Below are 22,583 nucleotides of genomic sequence, written 5' to 3'. Positions count from 1 at the left end.
TATTTTTAAGAACTTTCAAATTTTATTAAAAAATCAAATTCAATTCAAATCTTTTAAAACTGAACTAAATTTAGCCATACTCGTCAAGGTTGAATATGAGATTCAAGAATTTAAGGATGACTTTGTACGAAGTTCATGTACTGACAAACAAACTTTATATTAATTATAAATAAAATCCAAGATTGTAAATAAAAAATACTTTGTATTGTACAATATGATTATACGAGATTAAATGTGGTTCGATTATAAATTGTAAAAAACAATTATTGTAGTGGATTTATGCATATAATTTTCTTCCGAATTACCCGCTGACATGTTTCAAGTTGATTATTATTAAATTGAATTGTTAGCTAACCGGCTCGACTTAATCCAGTCCATCACGAATTGCTCATTCAGTGAATTAATTCAATCCAGTTTATTTATTAGCGAGGTAAAAAAATTTGAATCTGATCCGACTCATCACTAGTTTGGTGAGTTAAACGGATTGAATACAAGGGTAATCAAAAAACAGGCACAAAAAACGAACAAATAAATTTTTAATATTAATAATTTTTGTATCACTTATCCATATATAATATTAGAGTCTTGAATAGATAAATCTATAATATTTTTTTTTCTTCAAACATCTTTTTTTATCTCTTGTAATAAAAAAATGTTAACTAATAATATTGAAACATAAAATAATAAATAATTAAATTAAATTAGGTGAGTTAGTGAGCTAACCCGGCTCACCACGGATTTAACCGAGGTGAACCGAGTTCTAAGTGAGTCCGGTTGAAAACTAACCCATATAAAAAAATTATATTTTTTTTCAACTCAACCCGACTTAAACCCGTGGTGTACCGAGTTAGCTCCGGTTAGAACCCATTTTCACAATACTTGTTAGATAAGTGCAATAAATACAATTCAAATCACACGTTTTATAAAACTGGAATGAATTATTACATAACAATTTCAAATGCTTTGGGCCTTTGTAAAAAGAATAAGTTAAACAATTAGAACATCTTTAATGTGAAGGGTAATTTTAAGATTTTATATTAATTTTTTGTGGGTTTTTACTTTAATGGTAGATGTCATCTTAATAGTAAGTAAATTGCTATTATTATCACAATTTAATTGTTACTTTTACTTGAATGAAAAATCTCATCTTAAGATAGTAAGAAATTTTTTATCACTCGCACAATTTAATTGTTATTGACATGAGAGTATAAGAAAATATTTTTATTGAGATTTTAGAATTATTTAAAATAACTCGTCTTTCACGTTTTATTGTTTTAGTGGGATACTTTACTATAATAAAATGATATTATTTTAACTTATTCTAAAGAATTAATTAATCAATTAAAATTTTAAAAATATTTATAGTGTAATTTTACTATATATATAATTTTAAAAATATAAAATTAAAAACAAATAAAAATAGTTTGATGGGTATGATTGATTCACACTTTATCGAGACAGATGGGATATTTAACCTACTCTCTCGTTCTAATTTTAGTGAACCAATATTAAAATAGTATGGCATTTCGTTTTATCATCTACACGAATAATGAGATTAAGACATGGGTTTTAAATATCTTTTTATTAAAGTATTTTAACATAGCATTAAAAAAGTAAAATACAAAAAATGATTTTATTTTTAAAACATGGTTTTTCTAACAACCAAATAAAATATTAATGAGAGTGGGAATTTTATAAAACTCTTGCATTGAAATAAAAGTTACAAAAAGGTTTTAAAAGTTATGTCAGAGGGTAAAATCGACACAAAATAAATTAAATTATGATACAATTATGAAAATACATATATTATAGACAATGCCCACCAAACTATCGCTATTACAAATCTTATCAGTGCAAATAATCATCAAATGACAAAAATAAAAGTTAATGCCAAATTCAACAATTATTCACATCAATTTAAGTCATCTTGTCAAATTATAAAATAGTGTTTACATATTAGTACGGTACTATCCTTTTCCAAATAAATAATTGAAGAAAGATAATCACATTCTTTTGTGGAAATCCATATTAACAATGGAATCCTTCATCCAAATTCCCTCCTTTATTACTTTTGCAACACCCATTTAGTAGTAGACAACACGACTATTGGTTGCAAAATATTGTTTTCCATCTCACCAACAATTTCACCCCTGTAAAGGAAAGGAAGGAGTGAACTAAGTAAAAAGGGAAGTGAGAATAACAAGCCACTTTATTAAGTGGGCTTAAATGGCCCATTATAAAGCTATTATTTTGGTACTGTTGTTTCTCCTTTTCTTCTCTCCTAATGGCTCTGTGCCGATTCGCTTATTGTTCCCCTGCTTCATCTGCTCCCAAATTCATTCGTTTCCCGAAATACCCTTCAAAACACGTTAAATTCTCTTTGCTGCCATTCTCATTCGCAACGATGGAAGCTCCTCCAGAAGGTTATCGCAGGAACGTTGGTATCTGTCTCATGAACGCTCACAAGAAGGTTCGTTCCTTCGTTCTCTCGAAATCCCTCTGCTTTTGGTTTCCGCTTTTTATTCATCAAAGCTTAATAATTCGCGTTTTTGCAGATTTTCGCAGCTTCGAGGCTCGACATTCCCAATGCTTGGCAAATGCCGCAGGTGTCTATCTTTTGTTTATTCTTTGTAGTTATCTGTCTCTATGAATTGAGTTTAAAACTAAAAGTAAAATTATGATTAAATTACATGTTGGTCCTGAACTACTCGGTAATTTTTTAGTTGCTTCCTAATTATTATTCTTTTGTTGGATGTAAGTTTTTTAATTAACTCTCGAGAATTTTGAAAACTATTTAAATTGTTGTTGTTTTTTGTCGGATTAAGCTGCCACAAACTAAATAGCAGGGACCTTTTTTTTTAGTTCAAGGACTTTATTTATTTTTGTTAAAAATCCTAATTTAAAAATTCTCAAATAGTTTAGGATTTAATGGAATGATAACATCAATTACTATAAAAATTTATCATCATATTTCTGAGAACTCGAAAGAAAGCAAAAGTCCTAAAAAAGAGTTTAGCAATACCAAAGTGTTGCACAGGCGTGGGAATTGTGAAAAAATTATTGATGGTAACTAATTAATAAACAAATAAAGAAATCCGAAGAGTTCGTGATTTTACTTGTATTTCAGCGTGTTTTTTGCTGAAAGGAATAATGAATGTAAATTTGTAATGTTCTTAATGGTGGCATCTTTTAGGGTGGTATTGATGAAGGTGAGGATCCAAGAAATGCAGCTATCAGGGAATTAAGAGAAGAGACGGGAGTTAATTCGGCCGAAGTGATCGCAGAGGTGCAAATTATACATGTCTTTAGTTGCTAACGCCCTACAAATTACATGCTTGGCTGTGCTTAATTTTCAAGTGCCAAATCATTTTTCACCATTATAATAACTTGGTTACGTAATTGCATTTCTCCTCCCTTTTAGGATACTCATACCAGCTTATATCCTTGTACAGGGATGTGAACGCATTATACGATGACTGCATGTGTTAAAACATTGTTATAGAATGAGTGAAGTGGGCAAGGCCTTCTGAAGATGTGTTATTGTATGTGTTAAACTTGTTTGATTTTATTAGATTCAATGATTCAATCTTTGAATCACAGTATTTTGGTTTATTTATATTGTTTTATTAGGGCTTAGTTGGATGAATTTCTCCATAAGCATTTTTAGGAAGAAAAAGTGAGAAGAAAAATTGAAATTATCTTATGCACAGGTTTATTTGTAGAAGCCCTCCAGTATAGTTTTTCTAAATTTTTATTTTAACTTACACATGGTAATTTTAGTTTATGCAGAAGTCAATTCATTTTCTTCTTATTTTTTTTCCTAAGAATGCTTATGGAGAAGTTCATCCAAACAAACCCTAAAGTTTAGACAGTTAGAAGTTGGTTGCTCTTGGAAGGAAAGGAATTTTGATAGAAAGATGATTGTATTCTTGAGGCTGCGGGTGGGAAAAAACTGCTAAGCATGAACAGTGTACAAAAGATATGGTAGAGAAAACAGCTTACCTGCTTCAGTCTAGCCTAATAATAATCACAATTAAAAACTAGTTTATCTTAAATTTTTCTTCAATCTTGAGTTCACAGATACCAAGATATCTAAGGGTCCATTTGGTTTCAGAAAGCGATTTTTTTTCCACTTCTTTTCCCTTTTCATATGTTATAAGGAAACAATAAAAACAAAAAGTAAGAAATGGTTGTCACCTCTCATTCTTATATAAACTTTTGTAAATAGGAAAAGTAAAAACAAGAAAAATGGGAGACATTTCCTCAAACCTTTTCTTACGTAGATTTAGTCTTTCATTATGAAATCTAGGAAATAATTTTGACAGAACACAGGCCAACTCAATGTTACAGCTTAAATTAGGCCTGTGAATGGTTTATATATCTAACATGCTCCTTCATATGACAACCCGCTTAGTTCTTCTGCAGAAATACTGATGATCAGTTATAACACAGGCCAACTCAATGTTACAGCTTAAATTAGGCCTCTGAATGGTTTATATCTCTAACATGCTCCTTCATGTGACAACCCGTTTAGTTCTTCTGCAGAAATACTGATCAGTTAGAAGCACAAAACGACAAGGATCATACCCGAACTTCTAGATATATCATACTGTTCATCTGCTTATGAAACCATCAAATTGGTCATTTGGTGGAGATTAATACCATCAGTTATGTTCTCCATGATCAATTTAACTGCAGAATTTGATGTCATGTGTATCTTTGGAGTACTGATTTGATGTATCTGCAAATGTGATGTTTCATACATCTTTTGGTGGACCAAGATAGATAATATTTCAAAAACTTCATTGTTGGTGGAGGCCTATGAATGATTTATATTTCCGATTACCATAAAAAATTCTTCCAAAAAAAGGTGCCTGCAGCTAGTAAAAAATGTTTTAATAAAATTAGAAAATCTTTGTGCACGATCTTTTGTTAAATTGTTACTGTCTATACTCATCAGGCCTTTGAGCTGTGTTGAACAACAAAATCAGCCCCCTTTCAATGCTTCTGATTGTGCTAGAGTTACAATGTTACATCTAATCATAGTAATATGATCTGTGAATGTCAGTTAATCCACTCACTAATATTGGTTTTCATCTAGCACGAAATCCAAAAAAAGCAACTTTTCTTTTTCCTTGCTGTGATGATAAATGTTCATCCTGGTGGCTTTATGTTGTAGGTACCATATTGGTTAACTTATGATTTCCCACCGAAAGTGAGGGACAAATTAAATATTCAGTGGGGATCTGATTGGAAGGGTCAGGCACAGAAATGGTAAACATTTGGATATGCTCAGTCTGGATAGAGTAAAACCCATAAGAAAAGTACACAACCAAATTATATAACGTTTTTGACAAGTTTTCTTTACCTTATTATGATGAGGTTATAGGGTTATGCCTATATGCATTTGTAGTTGTGTATGTAACTATGGGTGAGTGCAGGGAAAGGACTTCCGAATTGGAAGGCATTGTAGAGGGATGTTTTGTTTGCTTTGGTAAATAATGCTTTTAGCACTTTTTGCTTTACACAGGTTTCTTTTAAAGTTCACTGGGCAAGATCAAGAAATCAATCTTCTGGGTGATGGCACTGAGAAAGCTGAATTTGGGGAATGGTCATGGATATCACCTGAACAAATAATTGATCTTGTAAGTATACGTGATGGTCACAACTTTTTTCGTATTTGTCCAACGACAATTAAGGCGCGGTACTGTAGACAACATATGACTTGGTTTATCTTTTCTGTGCAGGCAGTAGATTTCAAAAAGCCTGTCTACAAGGAAGTCCTAGCAGAGTTTGCTCCATATTTCCAATAGTCTTATCTCTGCCAGAAATTGTTATGGCTTTCCAATGACAGTGCTTTTGGTGATTCAGAGGTTGTTTTTAAGAAGAGTGTATTCCAAATAAACTACCTAGACACGCGAAGAGAGCTATTTATGTATGTCCGAGTGAAATATATATTATGGTAGAAATTGGCATGTCAGGAATTGCATCTTTCCACTTCCTTTTTTTCATGATGAAACATGGCACGTATTTTACCGTATGAAATGAGTTTTGTGATTACTAACATACAAATCCTGTCCTTTTGTGAACGCAGTAATAGTAATAAGATTTCTGTCGAAAGTTAAAAATTCATGGTTTTGTACAAAGTTACATATGTCTTGGAAGAAATTTATTTGAACGTCGGTGAACAATTTTCATGCGTTTTCAATTGAAGGCAGACACACATCTAGATTGATGTCACCTCTGATCAATCAAAGCTAGTTCTGGAATTTGGCTACTATTGACATCTCACCTTTGCGTGGCTCCACGAAAACTGATTAATGTCGTCGAAAGATTAGTGACGTGAATTGAATCTAGCTTTTACAGAAAAATTCTTCTGCGAAACAACACATACAGGGTCTTTAATTTCAAGACTAAAATCATTGACTACCAAATATGAAATTTGGACGCAAAAGCAATATTTTGAAAATATATATAAATGAATAATAAATATATTCCATTCAATCTTAATTTTTATTAATTGTTTAATTTAGTTTCAATTTTTTTAAGATTTAATAATATAATTAAAGTTGGTTTAAAAATATTTAATAAAAATGAAAATTTTAATAAAAAAATCAGTATAACATGAATATTAAATTTAGTTTCAACTTGAAAAAAAATAAAATTTCTCAATTTTAAACAAAATTAAAGCGGAATTAAACAAAAATAACAATATATAACACTAATATTTGCGTGTGACATTAATTCTAACACATAAAGATACTATTACTCCATGTTAACTATTTAAGTAATATTAATTATTAAATTGAATAAAATTAATGAAAATTAAGACATAATTGAACAAAAATAATTATGATCACATTGAAAAAACTCAAGGAAAACAAGAACCAAATTAATATTTAACCTTTTATCTAATTAACACATGTTGGAACCTTAGTAAACTATATAATTAGTTATGATTTATGATTGTGGAAATAGTTGTTAATTCAGTCCTTGATTTGCTCCTGCAATTAACACTCCTGGTATAGATAAGATTGAACCTATGTAATCTAGTCCCGGATGAAAATTTTCATAAGATAACTTCATTCTTTCTTGGCTAAAAACATTTCAAACTTTACAGGCACATATTGACTTATGATGTCGCAGGCGTTCTTTGAGAGTGAATTACGAGGAAATCGGCTGACAGAATAAAAAAGTACTAGAACACAATTGTTTGGGAGAAGTGAGAATTCTAGGTGTTTTGGTACACCTTTCCATATATACTGGCACCAGACATAATGGTTCAATCAAAACTTTGGAAGTTTAAACAAGCACAATAAGAGCATACAAGATATTCAGAGCTTCAATCTTAACTAGAAACCACAGCTCAATAATGCTCCTTAATGTCCTCCAGTACCAGACAATCAGCCGGTTGGATACAATAATCTTAGTCACTGTGCAACAACGGCAACATGGAACAACCGAAGTAAAATAATAAGGACCCAAATAAAACCTCGGAAGCTACTTTTCAAGTTTTCAATTTAATCAATATCAGCAGAGATATTTCACAATTGGTTGATTGAAATAAAGTGATTAATAGGCAAAAGTCACAGCTGCAAAATTAGTTGAAATTGAAGCATATCTAATCCCAAAGAAGTGTTCCTACGTTTAGACTGACAAAAGAGGAACTAGTGCAATACTAGAGTGAGGTGCTGACCTTGTATAGTGATGCTTTTGCACACCTTTTTTTCAGGAAAAAAAAGAGTCATATTTACCCAAAACATTTCACGGTGTTATTAATTAGGAAGTTTACATGATAGATGAAGAGATGTGAGACCATAAAGAGTGAGACACTTATTTGATGCTGTAAATTTCTTAAAGAATAAAGTATTGAATGCTTTTCGTTCCTTAATAAAATAAATACTTTGTTTTCGAAGTCAATTTTTCTACTTTTTACTTCCTATCACGTGTTGTGATGAAGGTGCTTACCTGGTACATACAAAGCAACAGATTTCTTAATTTAACTATTCAAGACCAATACTACAAAATGATGAGGAAATTAATGATGATGTCACACATAGGCAACAAGCAAGAAGGCTGAAATGGAGAAATAGATCATGAGTTATTTGTGACTTCAAAAAATCTACCAAACTCAAACGCAAACTCTATCATACTGCTGTACATCTGACTATAATTTAGGGTAGTGAATGTGTTAGGCTTTAAAGGGATAACAAGAGAAAAGTGTAAGACTTATTGAAATGACATGGGGAGGTTGTGTAACACGAATTGATGAAACAAAAATAGAAAATTGATTATGGTGGTTTGGAGTTTGAACTTGTGGAAGGAAAGCTTCAAAATGCACCAATGAGAGAAGTAGATTGTATACTTTTTACTGCTATGAAAATGACAAGGAGATCGAGAAGGCCACTGGAAGAAGTTGTCAAGAGAGACATCTGTTATTTAACTGACCTGAATAGTGCCATATGATCCATGTAACCAACATCTTCTAGTGATATAAGGTTTTGTGGTAATTATGTGCCATCGACACACTCTAGAAAATCTCTCACTCAATCCTAGTTTTATATATCACTAGCATTACTATTCCCTAAGTCAGAATTTGCACAAAGAAGGAATTACATTTTTCTTTCAAGTCAATCAAAAGAGAAAGCATAAATGATGTTGTTTATCTGGTCAAACCCCTTCTAAACAGCCAGATATTGTTCCAAAATGATGGACATTTTCCCAGAGAATCAGTCTTGTGTTCTTCCACAAATGCATATCCCTTGACCAAAAATTCACAAAAGGAAAAAAAAAATATTGAAGACATTACCTTACACTGATTAGTTTGCTGAGCCTTAATCAATTCCCTACAAGTCAACATTATGTGCGCTAACAATCTCAGTCTCCTTTAGAATGAATCATAACACAAGCCAGATTTGAAGCATAGCAGCTGTGGAGAAACAGAACCAGAAGCTTCATAGTCCTTATTGCCGTAGAATGTTTAGTATGTTATCTGCAACGATGTCGGCCACAATCTCAGGCGAGAACCGTGCTATCATGTCCTCCCTGGCCTTCCTGCCTATGGCTGTAGCCTCAGTGAGATTATTCATCACCTGCCTCATAAGAACCTGAAGTTTATTCTCAGAAGGTTCAGCCCAAAGGTGTCCCTTGAATGGACCTTCTGTTACTTCACTCAATCTATCCACAGGCAGTGGATAGCTATTATCGTCTGTTAAATACTCAGTTGGTCCAGACCAATTTGTCGCAATCACAGGCAATGCCATTGACATGGCTTCCACCATTGGTCTTCCCCATCCTTCCCCTCGGGAAGGAAGAACAAAAGCATCAGCTGCCTTGTAAACTCTAGGCAAATCACTCAATGGTATGTGAGAATCAATAACATAGACTGGAGCCCAACCACTAACTGGTTTTACCATACCCGAACTGTCCACAAAATCCAATATCTTGTTACCAAAATTGTGGTCAGTATGATAAGGATTTGTTAACAAGTACAAAGCAACCCCATCATCCTTTGAGAATTCCTTCAAGTATGATTTTAACAACACATCCCACCCTTTCCTATACTCCCATTTGAAGATACTTAAAAACACAAAGCTCTTCTTCACACGGGAACCTAAGACAAGTTTTGCTCTAGAACTAGAAGCAAGACGAAATGGCTTGTACCTTACCGGATCAAAGAACTTCACATCAACAGGTTGAACAATCTTCACCACCTTGGAAGGATCAACCCCACTTTGCACAAATGTAGACATATGGAACTCTGTAGGAACCCAGACATAGTTCATTGTATTACAGCGCTGCACATGTTGATCATTCACTCTATCAGTCTCAAACATGGTCCTGCCAACGACAGACTTGAAATTATGGTAAAAAGATGGTGGGCATGGGGTGGTTTCAAACAGTGGAGGGAACCAGGCACCAGGTTCACTATGGCAAATAACAACTGTCTCGTTCATTCTACACCGAGCTTGGTACAACTCACGAGCCAAGTTCTTCATATGAACTGGCAAACCCTCCCAAAACGCCAGAGATTCTAGATCACCATGGTGGTCAATCGCCAACCTTAAAGATTGCATTTTTCTGTGCCCATGAAGGGCCAAAATATAGGACCAACCTTCCGAGCTATACCCACCACCTGAAAGAAAGGGGGCCATCCATAGAACACAATGATTGGAGGGCACAGAAACTGGTTTTGAGGGTAAAAAGAAAGACTCAATTGCATGTATAATTGATGGTGATGTGAGGGAGTATTTCAAGTGGTGAACTGTGTAATAGTTTGTTCTTGTGAATCCCCAATAGATTGACGTAAGGAGAACCAACAGAGAGAGTGAGTGAAATGTAAATTTTCTGCATTTTGATGTGTGTGAATGTGATTCTGGATTGGGAAGAACATGTTGGTTGTCTGATTCAGAGGTATTCATGACAACATATATGGCTTATGGAAATCACACTATAACCATAGAGAGAAAACGAGAATGATAAATCCTCAGATTCGAAAAGGAAGTTTGTTTTCTGACATGTTTTTGTCTAAAAAATCACTTTTGTATGAACTTAATTTGAACACATACTTTCAATGTCTAATTGGGCTCCACAATTTATTTTATTTTATTTTAATTTTTTAAACCTACTTCAATTCAAGTATTTCTATTTTTTATTTTGCAAATTTCGCGTTAATATGGATGTTGTGAAATGCTATATTTTTAGTATTTGTAATGAAAAAAATATAATTAAACTTAAAACAGTAAATCCTTGCGAGGTTAAGAAGCACAATAGGGATATATTGAATTTAGGAATTTCTTCTCATGAAATGTTTAACTACAAATTTATATTTTAACTTAATTTAAACATAGTTTGAGGATGTCTTCCTCTCGTAACTATAATTAATTATCATATTTATTAAAGTTTTCATTTATTTTATCATTGCTATTTGAGTAATTAAACTATCATTGAATATCGTAACATATGTGAATTTCTAATTTTTTAATCATGTACACACTTTAGCGATGTTTGAGTATAATTTCTTGTGACGCTTTTCTGAAGATAAAAACAATATTCTGAATTCCCCTCTTTACTAAAAAAAATATAAATTTAGTGTCTAAATATTAGTATTAGCCAAATTACAAAGTATTACTATCAACTTAATCTACTTTAATACCATGTAAAAAGTTAATTTATAAAAATTAAAAATATATAAAATTGTTTTTAATTTTTTTATTAAATAAATATTTGTGTTAGTGTCATTTTAATATATGTTAATTAAAATAAACAAGATTACCGGTAAACATTAATTTTATTTATTTTTAATATTTATATTTTATTTAAGTTAGTATTTATTCATTTTAAATTTTTATAATTAACTTATTTTTTTTAATATTTGATTTCGTTTAGTAAATATTAATTTAAATAAATAAAATATCAAAACTAAATAAAATTAATGATCTAAGTTTAAGATACTAAAAATTTTATCTCGTACTTTTATTTTCTATTCATATCCATTTTTTTGAGTGAAATTAAAATTTTAATATTATAATTTTATGTGTATTTTTATTAATGTTATTTTGTTTCTTGGAGAGATAAAATAGACGAGGATAAACATCATTTAGTTCAGTTGGTTTGGTAAAATTTAGTTCAATTTAAACTTATTATCTTAATATAATATCAAAATCAAAATGTTCATTATAGTCTTTAAATATATTGTGTCATATGTTATAATCTTTCCCAATTTCTACACTTCATATAATTCAAATACTTTAATAACATTATTATATATAAAATAATAAACATTTTATCGAAGTTTTTTCATTCCATAAAAGATATAATTGAATCTTTTATACCTTAGAATATTAGACTCATCTATACTTACGTATAAAAAAAGTTTTTTTTTCATATTTTACCATTTGAATAAAAAAAATTGAATTCAAATAATTATTTTATCAATTTTACTCTATGAGTAAACATTTTGTAACAATTTTAACCATTTTTTTAAATTAACTTTTTTTAATCTCAATCATTTTATTAATATCTTTAATATAATGATGAGTCTAATTTTGATAATCTTATATTTTAATACAAATACATTAATAATAATTGTTTGGAAAGTGATGCAATATTGATAAGTAGTTTTGAAGGTTGCAAAAACCATTCACATGAGATATAGTAGGATGATTCTTTCAGACAAAATTTATGAGTCACTTAAAACCTCTAAGACATGTAAAACTTGTTTAAAAATAATAATTTAAACTTTAATTGACTTGTGTAAATATATAATAACTAAAATAATTAGAGTGAAATTGAATTTGAATTTGTCAACTATATAAAAATTTGAGTTATGTAATTTAAAAAAATATAATTTAAAAACCTTGTAGACTAACTAAGTATATATTGTCAACAAAAATAACTTTTATTTAACGAGAGATTATTGCTTAAATTAATTTTTATAATAATTATCTTTAAAATTTAAATCATTAGTGTAAAACTGTGTATATCAATTTGACTTATATTTTTTATTACACTTTACTTTAATTCTATAATTTTATTCTTGATTTTGTGTTATATATCCATTTTTTTTATTACTTATAACAATTAGAATCATATATTTAAAAAAAATAATAGTGATTACATGAAAATATTACTGGGTGACTTGTACTAGCGTACGAGTAATTTATATTTATATTTAATATAATTAAGAACAAATTAGAAATATAAAATGTGTGTACCAAATAAAGAATATTATATATTATTAAAGTTTTTTTTTTCTTTTTTATCATTTAAAACAAATTGAAACAAAAATATTAATATGTATATCAAAAAGACAAATTTGATCATATATTATTATCATAGATTATGTTTATGTGTATATAAGTTTGATAAGTTGTGATTCAAATAAAAACTTTAGAAATAATTATAATAAAATAGACTAATTTTAGTGTTTTTTTTAAATATATTCATCGGTTATTCACAATTATTATTTAATAGATTATAGGTTGAATTTCAAATTAGTTAAAGTAATTAATCTGAAGAGGATCTTACAATCAATCAAACTAGGTATCTAAAACTTTTCTAAGTTATTCACCATAAATTCAACTAAAATATATTATTGATTAAATACTATTGTGTTTAATCATCACTATTGTTAAATCTCTTAACCAAATCAAAAGTTAATTAATGTAAATTCTCGTTTAATTATTATTAAAGTTCTTACCAATAATCAAAGTACATATTTAATTATTATTAAAGTTCTTACCAGTAATCAAAATACATTATCAACTAGTAATAAAAAAAACTTATTCATTATTCGTTAGGAAGCAATTGTCCACCACTTCTCTCACTCTTATTTGATCATGTATTTTTCTCCATTTATGAATTGATAAGTCTTTAAACCTATTCACTATATATTTTGTTATAAATTCTAAAATTAAATTGAATTAATATATTTGTTTATTTTAATTATTGATTTGAGTTATCTTTCTTCTTTTATTATATATATCATCTAATACATTATTATTATTATTATTATTATTATAAACAGCCAATGAGATTTTTTTTCCAAAAGTTAGATTTTGGCTTTTGGACAGTTTTTTTGAACCCAAAATCATTTTTCCTTGGAATTTCACTCTAATATCCTAACTTCAGTCCCAAGGTTTCTCAGGCTAAGATAGGTAAGATTTAAAGATTTTGTTTTCTGTCACAATGATATTTCTACACTGGTTTCTCTGGACAAAGCTAAAAGAAAAATAGAATATATGTTAATTTTAAAAGATTCTTGGTGGATATTGATTTGAATGAAAATATTTTGGACCAAACAGAGAGAGAGCTTTTCATCTTTTGTTGGTTTGCGATATGTAAATATCATTTTCAAGTCCTTGGTCATGATCCAGGTAACAGTAAAAACGTTAGGAACTTTTGGTTATAATAATATTTTTCTGTCCCCTATTAAGGATCAGAAGTTGGTTGATATAGCAACAGGTAGAAATATTAAGAAGGTTTTGAAATTATTTGATGAAATAATATTATAAAAATACCAAGTGAGGAATATTTTTCTCATTTCTGTTTGTCATCTTCTGCAGGAGACATGCTAATATTCTCTGCAGTAGGAACTCGGAAATACTCTTCAATGTCAAGGTTTGAAGGTTTGTCTATAATCTGCTCAAGAATAATCCAATAACTCTTTCTACTCTTAAAGAATTTCAATGTCCTCCTGTCCTTATCAGTGAAAATAAAAAGTCTTAGAAAAACACTAAACTCTGTTCCATAGAGTATGCATAAATGCCTGATTGAATATAAAAACAAAACTTTGTACATAAAAGAACAAAACCACAATAGGAAAAACATAAGACCTCGTCATGATTATACAGTGTGAACTAAGCCTTATGAAAACTATAATATCTTTCCGGGTTAAATACATTTTTAGTCCCTAAACTATTGGCCGTTTCTGGTTTTCGTCCCTCTTTCAAAATAAGGTACAATTTGATCCTCATTCTTTTCGAAAACGTTCGTTTTAGTCCTCAAAAACTAATACCGTTTAAAAATTTGGTCCTCATTTAGCAACAAAATGAGGACTAAAACCAAAATTCCGAGCACTAAAACGAACGTTTCGAAAAGAACGACGACCAAATTGTACCTTACTTTGAAAGAAGGACGAAAACCAGAAACGACCAATAGTTTAGAGACTAAAAACATATTTAACCCTATCTTTCCTATGTGGAGTTTTTAACATCTGCATACAAATGCTTGATAACATCCCTCATCGTTGGTCTGCTGCGTGGATCCTTTAATGTACATCTCAAAGCCACTAAAAGCACCTCTGTAACTTGTTTCATCACTTCAGAATTTGAAATTTCACCACCCAACTCTCGATCAACAATTTCATTCACATCTCCTGCTTCCTCCCAGGCAGATCTAGCCCAAGTAACTATATCTGTTCCTTCTACAAATGATGGATCCAATGCCTTCTTTCTGGATATCAGCTCCAGCAATACTACACCATAACTGTATACATCGGACTCTTTACCCATTGTTGTTGTATAAGCATTTTCTGTCATAAACAATCATTTAATATTTTACTGTGGATTAAGAAATAAAAGAGATGAAATACAACAACAAAAAAAGGTGCAGTTATTATGTAATAGTGTAGAAGATTTACCTGGCGGTATATAACCAAGTGTACCAGTGACATATATTGACTGTGTGGAGGTAGAAGGCTGATCCAAAAGCTTTGCAATACCAAAATCTGCAATATGAGGCACCATCTCAGAATCTAGAAGTATGTTAGTTGTTTTGATATCTCTGTGCACTATGACGGGATCACAGTCATGATGGAGATAAGCCAATCCATGAGCAATTCCAACAGCTATCTTATTCCGGATATTCCACTCTAAGGAGTGTGATCCCTTCTTCTCATGCAAAGCATCGTGCAGACTTCCATTTGGCATGTATTTGTATGCAATTAGACCATAGTTTTCTCTCAACCAGCAGCCTTCCATTTTGGCCAAATTTCGATGCCTAATATTTCCAAGGGTTTGAATTTCTCTGGTCATGCTTGAGCTTTTCGCTTCATCACTGGCAAATACAAACTTCTTTATAGCCAAAATATTGTCTGCACCAAGTGCTGCTTTATAGACAACTCCTTGAGCTCCTCTGCCAATAATATACTGATCATTTAGATTTTCTGTAGCTTCCATAACCATATTGAGAAGGGTCGGAGAACTATCTTCTTCATTGTTTGTGGCTTCCTGCTTAATTTTTCTGATAATGAATATATAAATCAACACCAGCAACAGAATAACAGATATTGAGGATCCAAGTGCTATCAATGCAACTGCAACTTTACTGAGCCTTTCTGACTTTTCTGAATTTGTATCACATGGCCTCAAATAGCTGTTTTCAGGGAAATTTGAGATACATAGGCCAGGATTGCCGAAAAACGATAGAGAGGAATTTATAAAATTTGTTAGCCGTAGTGGAACACGACCTTCAAAAGAATTATATGAAATGTTGAACTCAGATAATGAACTGAGCTCATCGAGAACTTGTATACTTCCTGTCAAATTGTTCCAAGATAGATCCAGTTTTATCAGATTCTTCAGGTTCTCGATCTCCCCAGGAAGCTCACCTATCAGCCCATTAGCACTTAGATTTAGAACATACATCAAATCCACCAGTTCTCCAATTGATCTAGGAATGCTCCCTCCAAACATGTTTCCTCCAAGTTGTAAATCATTGAGCCTTTCAAATTCTGACAAGAATGCTGGAATACCACCATCAAAGTTATTCTCCGAGAGAATTAAAGTATTTAATTCAGTCCAATTCCGAAAATTTGATGGAAACGAACCATTCAAGAAATTGAATCCAACATCAAACTTGATCATTTTGTTACAGTTTGACAGTTGATGTGGCAAAGGGCCTTTCAAAGTATTGTGAGAAAGAACCAAAGTCCGGAGATTCACAAGGTTTCCCAGCTCCGAGGGTACAAGACCTGTCAAGCTGTTCACGGATAAATCTAAAAGAGAGATATTTGTGAAGTTTCCAAAACTTGATGGAATTTCCCCACTGATATTGTTGTTGTTGATGTTCATATGAAGGAGATTTGGATTAGTTTCAAAATCTGGAAGTGCCCCAGAGAAATTGTTTCCTTCAAGTCTGAGCCTTTCAAGAGTTGTGCATCTTCCAAGATCAGGTGGTATGCTGCCATAAAATTTATTGTTAGCCATATTCAACCTGACCAATTGCTTTCCAAAGCAAACATTTGGTGGGATGGGACCGGTGAAATTATTATCCGTGACGTCTAACACAACCAAACTGCTATTGATCCCTAAGCTTTGAGGAATGACTCCAGAGAACTGATTTTCAAAGAAGGAGATATTCTTAAGATGTTTAAGCTCTGCCATCTCAAGAGGTAGCTCACCTGAAAGATTGTTACTGTATACGTGTACCTGCTCAAGTGTTTGAATTTTCCAAATGCCAAGTGGAATTTTTCCTGTCAAATGGTTTTCAAACAACATAAGTTCGCGTAATATACTCAAGTTTCCTAATTCACTTGGAATTTCTCCTTCGAGTTCATTGGAATTCAAATACAACATATCCAGTGATTTGCAATTACCAATCTGTGGAGGTATTTTCCCTGACAAACTGTTCTCTGGAATCACTAGAACAGAAAGGTTGGTAAGGAGTCCTAAGGTTGACGGTATACTGCCAACTAAGTTACTGGCTGTAGCATAAAACTGTATTAGGCCAGTACAATTCCCCAAGCTTGATGATATACCCCCACTGAAGTTATTGTGAGAAAGAGACAGAATAGACAACATTTTACAATTTCTAGATCCCAGTTGAATAGTACCTCCAAGACTATTACGATCTAGAAATAACTCAAGAAGATTTTCGAGATCATTTAGACTCTCCGGAATAACTCCCTGCAATCCATTACCTAACAAATACAGATTCTCTAATTTACTACAATTTCCAATGGACACGGGAATACTCCCTGAAAGCGGATTATAAGAAAGATCCAGGGTGACAAGGTTGGTCATATTCCCAATACTTGAGGGAATGGAACCGGTTAAACTGTTGTTACTGAGATACACTTCTTCCAGGAGAGAATATTCCCACAAGAATTTAGGAATTTCACCACTCAGCAGATTAGTCGAGAGATCCAAATACTTCAAATCTTGCAAGTTTCTAAAGCTTTCTGGTATTCCTCCACTAAATTTGTTTGCAGTAAGGTCCATGTACTCAAGCATGGTACAGTTGTTTAATTCTGGGGGAATATTTCCAAACATATCATTATGTGATAAGTCTATGGACTGCAAGTGAATCAAACGTCCAATTTCAGATCCTAATTGGCCAAAAATAGAATATCTACTGAGGTTTAGAGAATTCACATTGTCGGCACGATCACAATGCACTCCCGCCCACGAGCATGGAGTGGAATCTGACAACTTCCATGTGGAGTTTATGTCACCAGACCCAACAATCCAGTCCCGGGAGAGGGACAACAAAGCCAACCCATCAGAGTTTAAGGCAGAAACAGCATATAAAAAGGTAGAAAAACATAGAAGAAGCAAGAGACACCCCATAGGAAGAACTGAATGAAGCAAGAACGAAGACAAATATGACAGAGTGGTGGCAAAGGTTTAAGAGGGAATAAACACTTACCTTCTTGCAGCGTGCAAGAAGAGCAAATAATGATGATGTTTTGGTCTTTAGGCTGTGTTAGGACGAGCTGAAATTGGCTGGAAATAATTGATTGAGTGTGTAAAGAAGAAACGAGAGATAGGAGAGTTTGTGGAAGGAAGAGAAAAGGTAGAAGCTGAAACTGGGGAAGCCCTTTGTTCTTACAAATAAATAGTGGAATGGATCTGGTGCCATGAAAGTTGGAGCATGGTGGTGTTTGTCTGTCTATCTATGGCTTGATTCAGATATAAAAACAATGGGTATTATTTTTTTTATCCACTTGTAAAATACTTGGTTTAGTTGGAAGTGGAGATACAAACGTGATTGTAATACGAATAATTAAAGTAACATACAAGTGTGTGTGTGTGTGTGTGAACTGCCATTGGTGTGCGCCGTCTTTTCGTGTTATGACTTTGTGATTCCTAAGTTTGACATTGGTGATCCAATCCAATTACTTATTGTGGTACATTTGAAGGAAGATAAGAACAATAGGAGAAAGTGTTGAAAAAAGTATTAAAAGTTGAATCTTGATGGGGTTGTGTGTAAATCATACTCAGGTTATTAGAACTAGTCCAACTAATTGAATCTCTAACGTTAGAAGTTATCAGAATGGGTGTTACTCATAATAGTTGTAATAATACGTAATAGTTGTTTTGATCATGTTGGTCACAATTTTTCTAGCAATCATATTTGAAGTATCATATCGATAATCATCTTTGTCTAAATTACGTGTATTAGTCTATTTATTTTTATGTGTTTCGATTTATTTTTTATTTTGGAAAATTTGATGTAATTATATTTTTCCGTAATTCTATATATGTTATGTGTTGTTTTTTTTAAATAAAAATTTATCAAGTGTTAAATTAATATTATACCATATGACACGTGGTTGTGTGACATGTTATTATCTTACCAAATATCATTGTTTTAATTTAATTTAACTTTTGAATTAGTTATTTTGGTTTAATTAGGTTCTATTTATTTTAAACTTGAGTAATTTCACCGTTTTATTCATAATAAATTTAATTTTTATATAAATACTATACTAATATTTTTATTAAATTTTATATTTTTTTAAATATTTTTAAGAAGATTAAATTTATATTCTATGTTAAAATTTATTTTAAATTGTTTCAAAATTTTAAATTGTTATAAAATTCTACATATAAACTTATAAAATTATTATTTTTAAACCAATGTTAACATTTATATAAAAATTATTGAATTTTACACATTTTAAAAATATACAATTATTTGAAATATAAACTTCAATAAAAAATAATATTAAAGTATAATGTGGGAAAATTTTAAATAAAGTTTATTATAAAATAGTATAGAAATTTTATGTATATGAAAGTATAATTTTTCATTTTAATGTGATTGTTTTGTTTTATTACCTTTTTGGAAATTTAACTATCTGAAAGGAAAAATAGGGGACTAGCACTGTCTGGCTATATATAGTTGACGGTTTTGGTATGTCAACTAGATTCACGAAAAATCTGGAATGGCTTTAGCTATTGATTCATACATATAATAATTCAAATGTTTGATATTGCCAATTTTTAATCACATAGGGCCACTTTTACATTTAGTTAGTTTGAAATGCTTTATCACTCACATACATCAATATAACTTCAAATTTTGAAACGTTGTCGTTTTAAGTAAATATTAATCTTTTGAAATTCTTATTCATAGAGAAATTTTCTTACTTAGTTCATAACTTAATCTTTACTTGTAAAAATCTGTGTGACCATTTTGACTATATAATCTCTTTCATAATCATGTTTACATTTAAGTTATTAGTCTTAATTATGCATGTGGAGATCAAGTCTTACAAATTAAATTCTTAATTCTAGTTTGGTCAAAGCTCCAACCTTTCATGACTGGGAATTTTATCAAAGAATTTGAAAATAATAATTAACAACTCTATAATTTATGATTATGCATGTGAACTGTTCGAAGGATGAACAGTTTAATTAAAAATATTTTGAAAGTTTAACAACCCATAAAATAAAATGTTTCCAATTTTTTTCATTATTATTATTAATTTGTCACATTATGTGATGTGACCTTAAAAATATTTATATAAAGAGTCAATGTTTTTTTTATTCAAAATCATTGAAGAAGTAGGTAGGTCAAAACTCAAATCTATATTCACAAACTTTTCTACTACAATCTTATAACTCATTTTTTAACCTTTTAGGTCAACAAAATATTAAATGGAGCAATTGTATTTCATCTATATTTTTAGAATATCAAAAGTTTATTTAATTCTTATTTCACATCGTGGAATGTTTTCAAGATATACATTAAACAAGATGTGAAAGAAATAATTAAAATTCATATAGGTGTGTTTGATTTAAATATAAATGATGAATATATTTATTTTCAAATCATTAAATTAAGTCGACAATGTTGACTTGAGTTTTCTTGTAGCGTGGAAAGTCCTTTCTCTCCCCTTTTATGACTTTTTCTAAACTGTCTGACACTTGTTTATAAAATAATATTAAAATCAAGTATTTTATTATTTGAAAATTTCTAAAATTAACATATCTATAACAATTACGAAGATAAAAAAAAATAGATTTTCAATAGCTAATATATATTTGATTATTTATCAAAAAACAAATTAAGAGTTTAAAGTTTTTAAATTTTTAAAATTTTTTTAATTAAGTCTCTTTTTATTTAATTGTGTTGTTAATTGATTTTTTCTAATTGTTACATTATACTGTTTTTCTTTAATCTTTAATTTAGAAAAATAAAATAACATGTATTTTATAAAGATAGTTAGGTTATAAAAATTAATTTTTATTGTTATTAAAGTAGGAGGTGTAACATGAGTAGGTTACTGTCATAAAATTAAGTAACAAACACTCTATAGAAAATATTAAAATTTTAGATATTTAATATGAAAAAATTTAATTTGATAATCAATTAAAACTAATAAATGCATAAAAAATTAAAATTTAATTAAACTTGAATAGAATATTTTTTTCAACTTTGAGAAAAACGTCCATTTGCGTATAAGGCATACAGAACAAATAACTTCTTTTCATTTAAAAATATTACGTTAGATATCTTCAAAAATTATATTTGCAAAAATAAAAATACTGTAAAAGTAAAAAAAAAATCCGAAATTCAAAGAGTTTTATTGATACAAACTTTCAACTCTATATTTATATTTGTTTAATTTTATGGGACACGCTTTGTTATATTTATTTATATGTTATTTATAGTAGCCACTTTCCTGAGAACAGCAAAACAGTCGATAAGATTAAATTATATATCTTCAACATTATTTTTACAACCAAATTCTTTTTACATTAAGATTTAACCACTAAACCGATATACAAATCATTAATATTTTATTCAAATTAAAATACCTTCTTCAATATTTTTAATTTATCTATTACACTATAACTTATTGTAGAACTAAAATTCTTTTAAACTTAAAAAAAAAATTCTAATATCGTTAATACTTTGAATTTTAATACTTGTATTAAGTGTACAGAAAAACGAATTTTAATAGTTTATGAATAAAAGAGGACAAACTAATAATGTGAAGATTTAAAAAATTGATTAAGAGTAGAAAACGTTTAATAAATAAAACTCAAACGTTTTATTATTAAAAAAGTTAAATTGTAAATAGAATTTTATTAAAATGAGTTTTATTTTATAAAAAAAATTATCTGTATAATCTTTAATCTAAATCTCCTCTATAACTTAATATATTATGTTTTGTGTTTAAATATATAAGGACCTAGGAAATATACCATAGTAATATATTTTAAGAGAAATTAGGTTATTTTATTATTAAAAACTTGAGTTATAAATAAAATATTAGTTAATTAAATTTCTTTTTACAAAAATTATCACTTTTACAAATATTTTTTTTCTCTTATTAAATATTGTTAGTTGTAATATCTTGTATTACTTATAATATTACATGTATTTGAACTTAGCTCATATTTTATAGTATTATTCTTCACACAATGAAAATTAATTATATACTTAGTTTTCATTATTTTCACATGTACATAAAGTTAGAGTTTTTTTTGATAAATTTTCAACTTTTTTCATCGTCATTGTCATTTTTAGTGTCACCATCATAACCACTCTTTTGATTGAAAATAATATCATTCTAATCATCTCGCTTAATCAACTATCCATGAGTGTCTAAATCACCCTAATTGAGGCTTTGGCGCGCTGCTTCAAGTCTCGCGTTTGTCGTTGTTTTTCGCCACCTATGATAATGCATGTGACCTATTCTCCGAGTGTGGGCACCTACATTAGAACCACTATCTCATGCTCTTTTTGGATATGTTCTTTTTTACTTAATTGAATATCTTTGTTTTTATAGGATTTTTCTTTTATTGGTGACACCACAACTCGAAATCATAACTTGATTCATCTCT

The 22,583-nt window shown here is 30.0% G+C and overlaps 3 protein-coding genes across 4 annotated transcripts; 1 reads left to right on the top strand and 2 right to left on the bottom strand.

Moving 5' to 3' along the window:
* Positions 1-2,264: 2,264 nt before the first annotated feature.
* On the top strand, positions 2,265-5,980 carry NUDX26 (nudix hydrolase homolog 26). Its single transcript, XM_047301695.2, has 6 exons — positions 2,265-2,470; positions 2,556-2,606; positions 3,194-3,286; positions 5,180-5,274; positions 5,531-5,645; positions 5,748-5,980. The coding sequence occupies exons 1-6, from the start codon at positions 2,285-2,287 to the stop codon at positions 5,811-5,813; spliced, it is 606 nt and encodes a 201-aa protein (XP_047157651.1). The 5' UTR covers positions 2,265-2,284; the 3' UTR covers positions 5,814-5,980.
* A 1,235-nt stretch (positions 5,981-7,215) lies between these two features.
* On the bottom strand, positions 7,216-10,509 carry LOC124828409 (UDP-Glycosyltransferase superfamily protein). 2 transcript variants are annotated; one of them, XR_015781454.1, is made up of 2 exons: positions 8,810-10,509; positions 7,216-7,433 (listed from the first exon to the last, which is right to left on the bottom strand). XR_015781454.1 is itself a non-coding variant. In XM_088095988.1 (1 exon), exon 1 carries the CDS (start codon positions 10,419-10,421, stop codon positions 8,964-8,966), a length of 1,458 nt encoding a protein of 485 aa, XP_087952114.1. In that variant the 5' UTR covers positions 10,422-10,509; the 3' UTR covers positions 8,270-8,963. The 2 variants fall into 2 exon arrangements, 1 of the variants encoding a protein (XP_087952114.1); XM_088095988.1 differs by lacking the exon at positions 7,216-7,433 and having other exon boundaries at positions 8,270-10,509.
* A 3,742-nt stretch (positions 10,510-14,251) lies between these two features.
* On the bottom strand, positions 14,252-18,408 carry LOC124828410 (uncharacterized). The gene is made up of 2 exons (XM_088097915.1): positions 15,143-18,408; positions 14,252-15,034 (listed from the first exon to the last, which is right to left on the bottom strand). The coding sequence occupies exons 1-2, from the start codon at positions 18,069-18,071 to the stop codon at positions 14,697-14,699; spliced, it is 3,267 nt and encodes a 1,088-aa protein (XP_087954041.1). The 5' UTR covers positions 18,072-18,408; the 3' UTR covers positions 14,252-14,696.
* Positions 18,409-22,583: the final 4,175 nt, after the last annotated feature.

Source organism: Vigna umbellata, chromosome 8 (genome assembly GCF_029865625.1).
Source record: "Vigna umbellata cultivar VRB3 chromosome 8, Vumbellata_1.0, whole genome shotgun sequence".
Taxonomy (NCBI): Eukaryota; Viridiplantae; Streptophyta; class Magnoliopsida; order Fabales; family Fabaceae; genus Vigna; species Vigna umbellata.
This window is presented reverse-complemented; position numbering and strand designations above follow the sequence as displayed.

Coding starts and splice junctions, on each gene's coding strand:
- LOC124828409 (XM_088095988.1), bottom strand. CDS start 10,421: ATGAATACCTCTGAATCAGACAACCAACATGTTCTTCCCAATCCAGAA.
- LOC124828410 (XM_088097915.1), bottom strand. CDS start 18,071: ATGGGGTGTCTCTTGCTTCTTCTATGTTTTTCTACCTTTTTATATGCT. Junction 15,035..15,142: donor ACTTGGTTATATACCGCCAG/GTAAATCTTCTA, acceptor TGTTTATGACAG/AAAATGCTTATACAACAACA.
- NUDX26 (XM_047301695.2), top strand. CDS start 2,285: ATGGCTCTGTGCCGATTCGCTTATTGTTCCCCTGCTTCATCTGCTCCC. Junction 3,287..5,179: donor CGGCCGAAGTGATCGCAGAG/GTGCAAATTATA, acceptor TTTATGTTGTAG/GTACCATATTGGTTAACTTA. Junction 5,646..5,747: donor CTGAACAAATAATTGATCTT/GTAAGTATACGT, acceptor TTTTCTGTGCAG/GCAGTAGATTTCAAAAAGCC.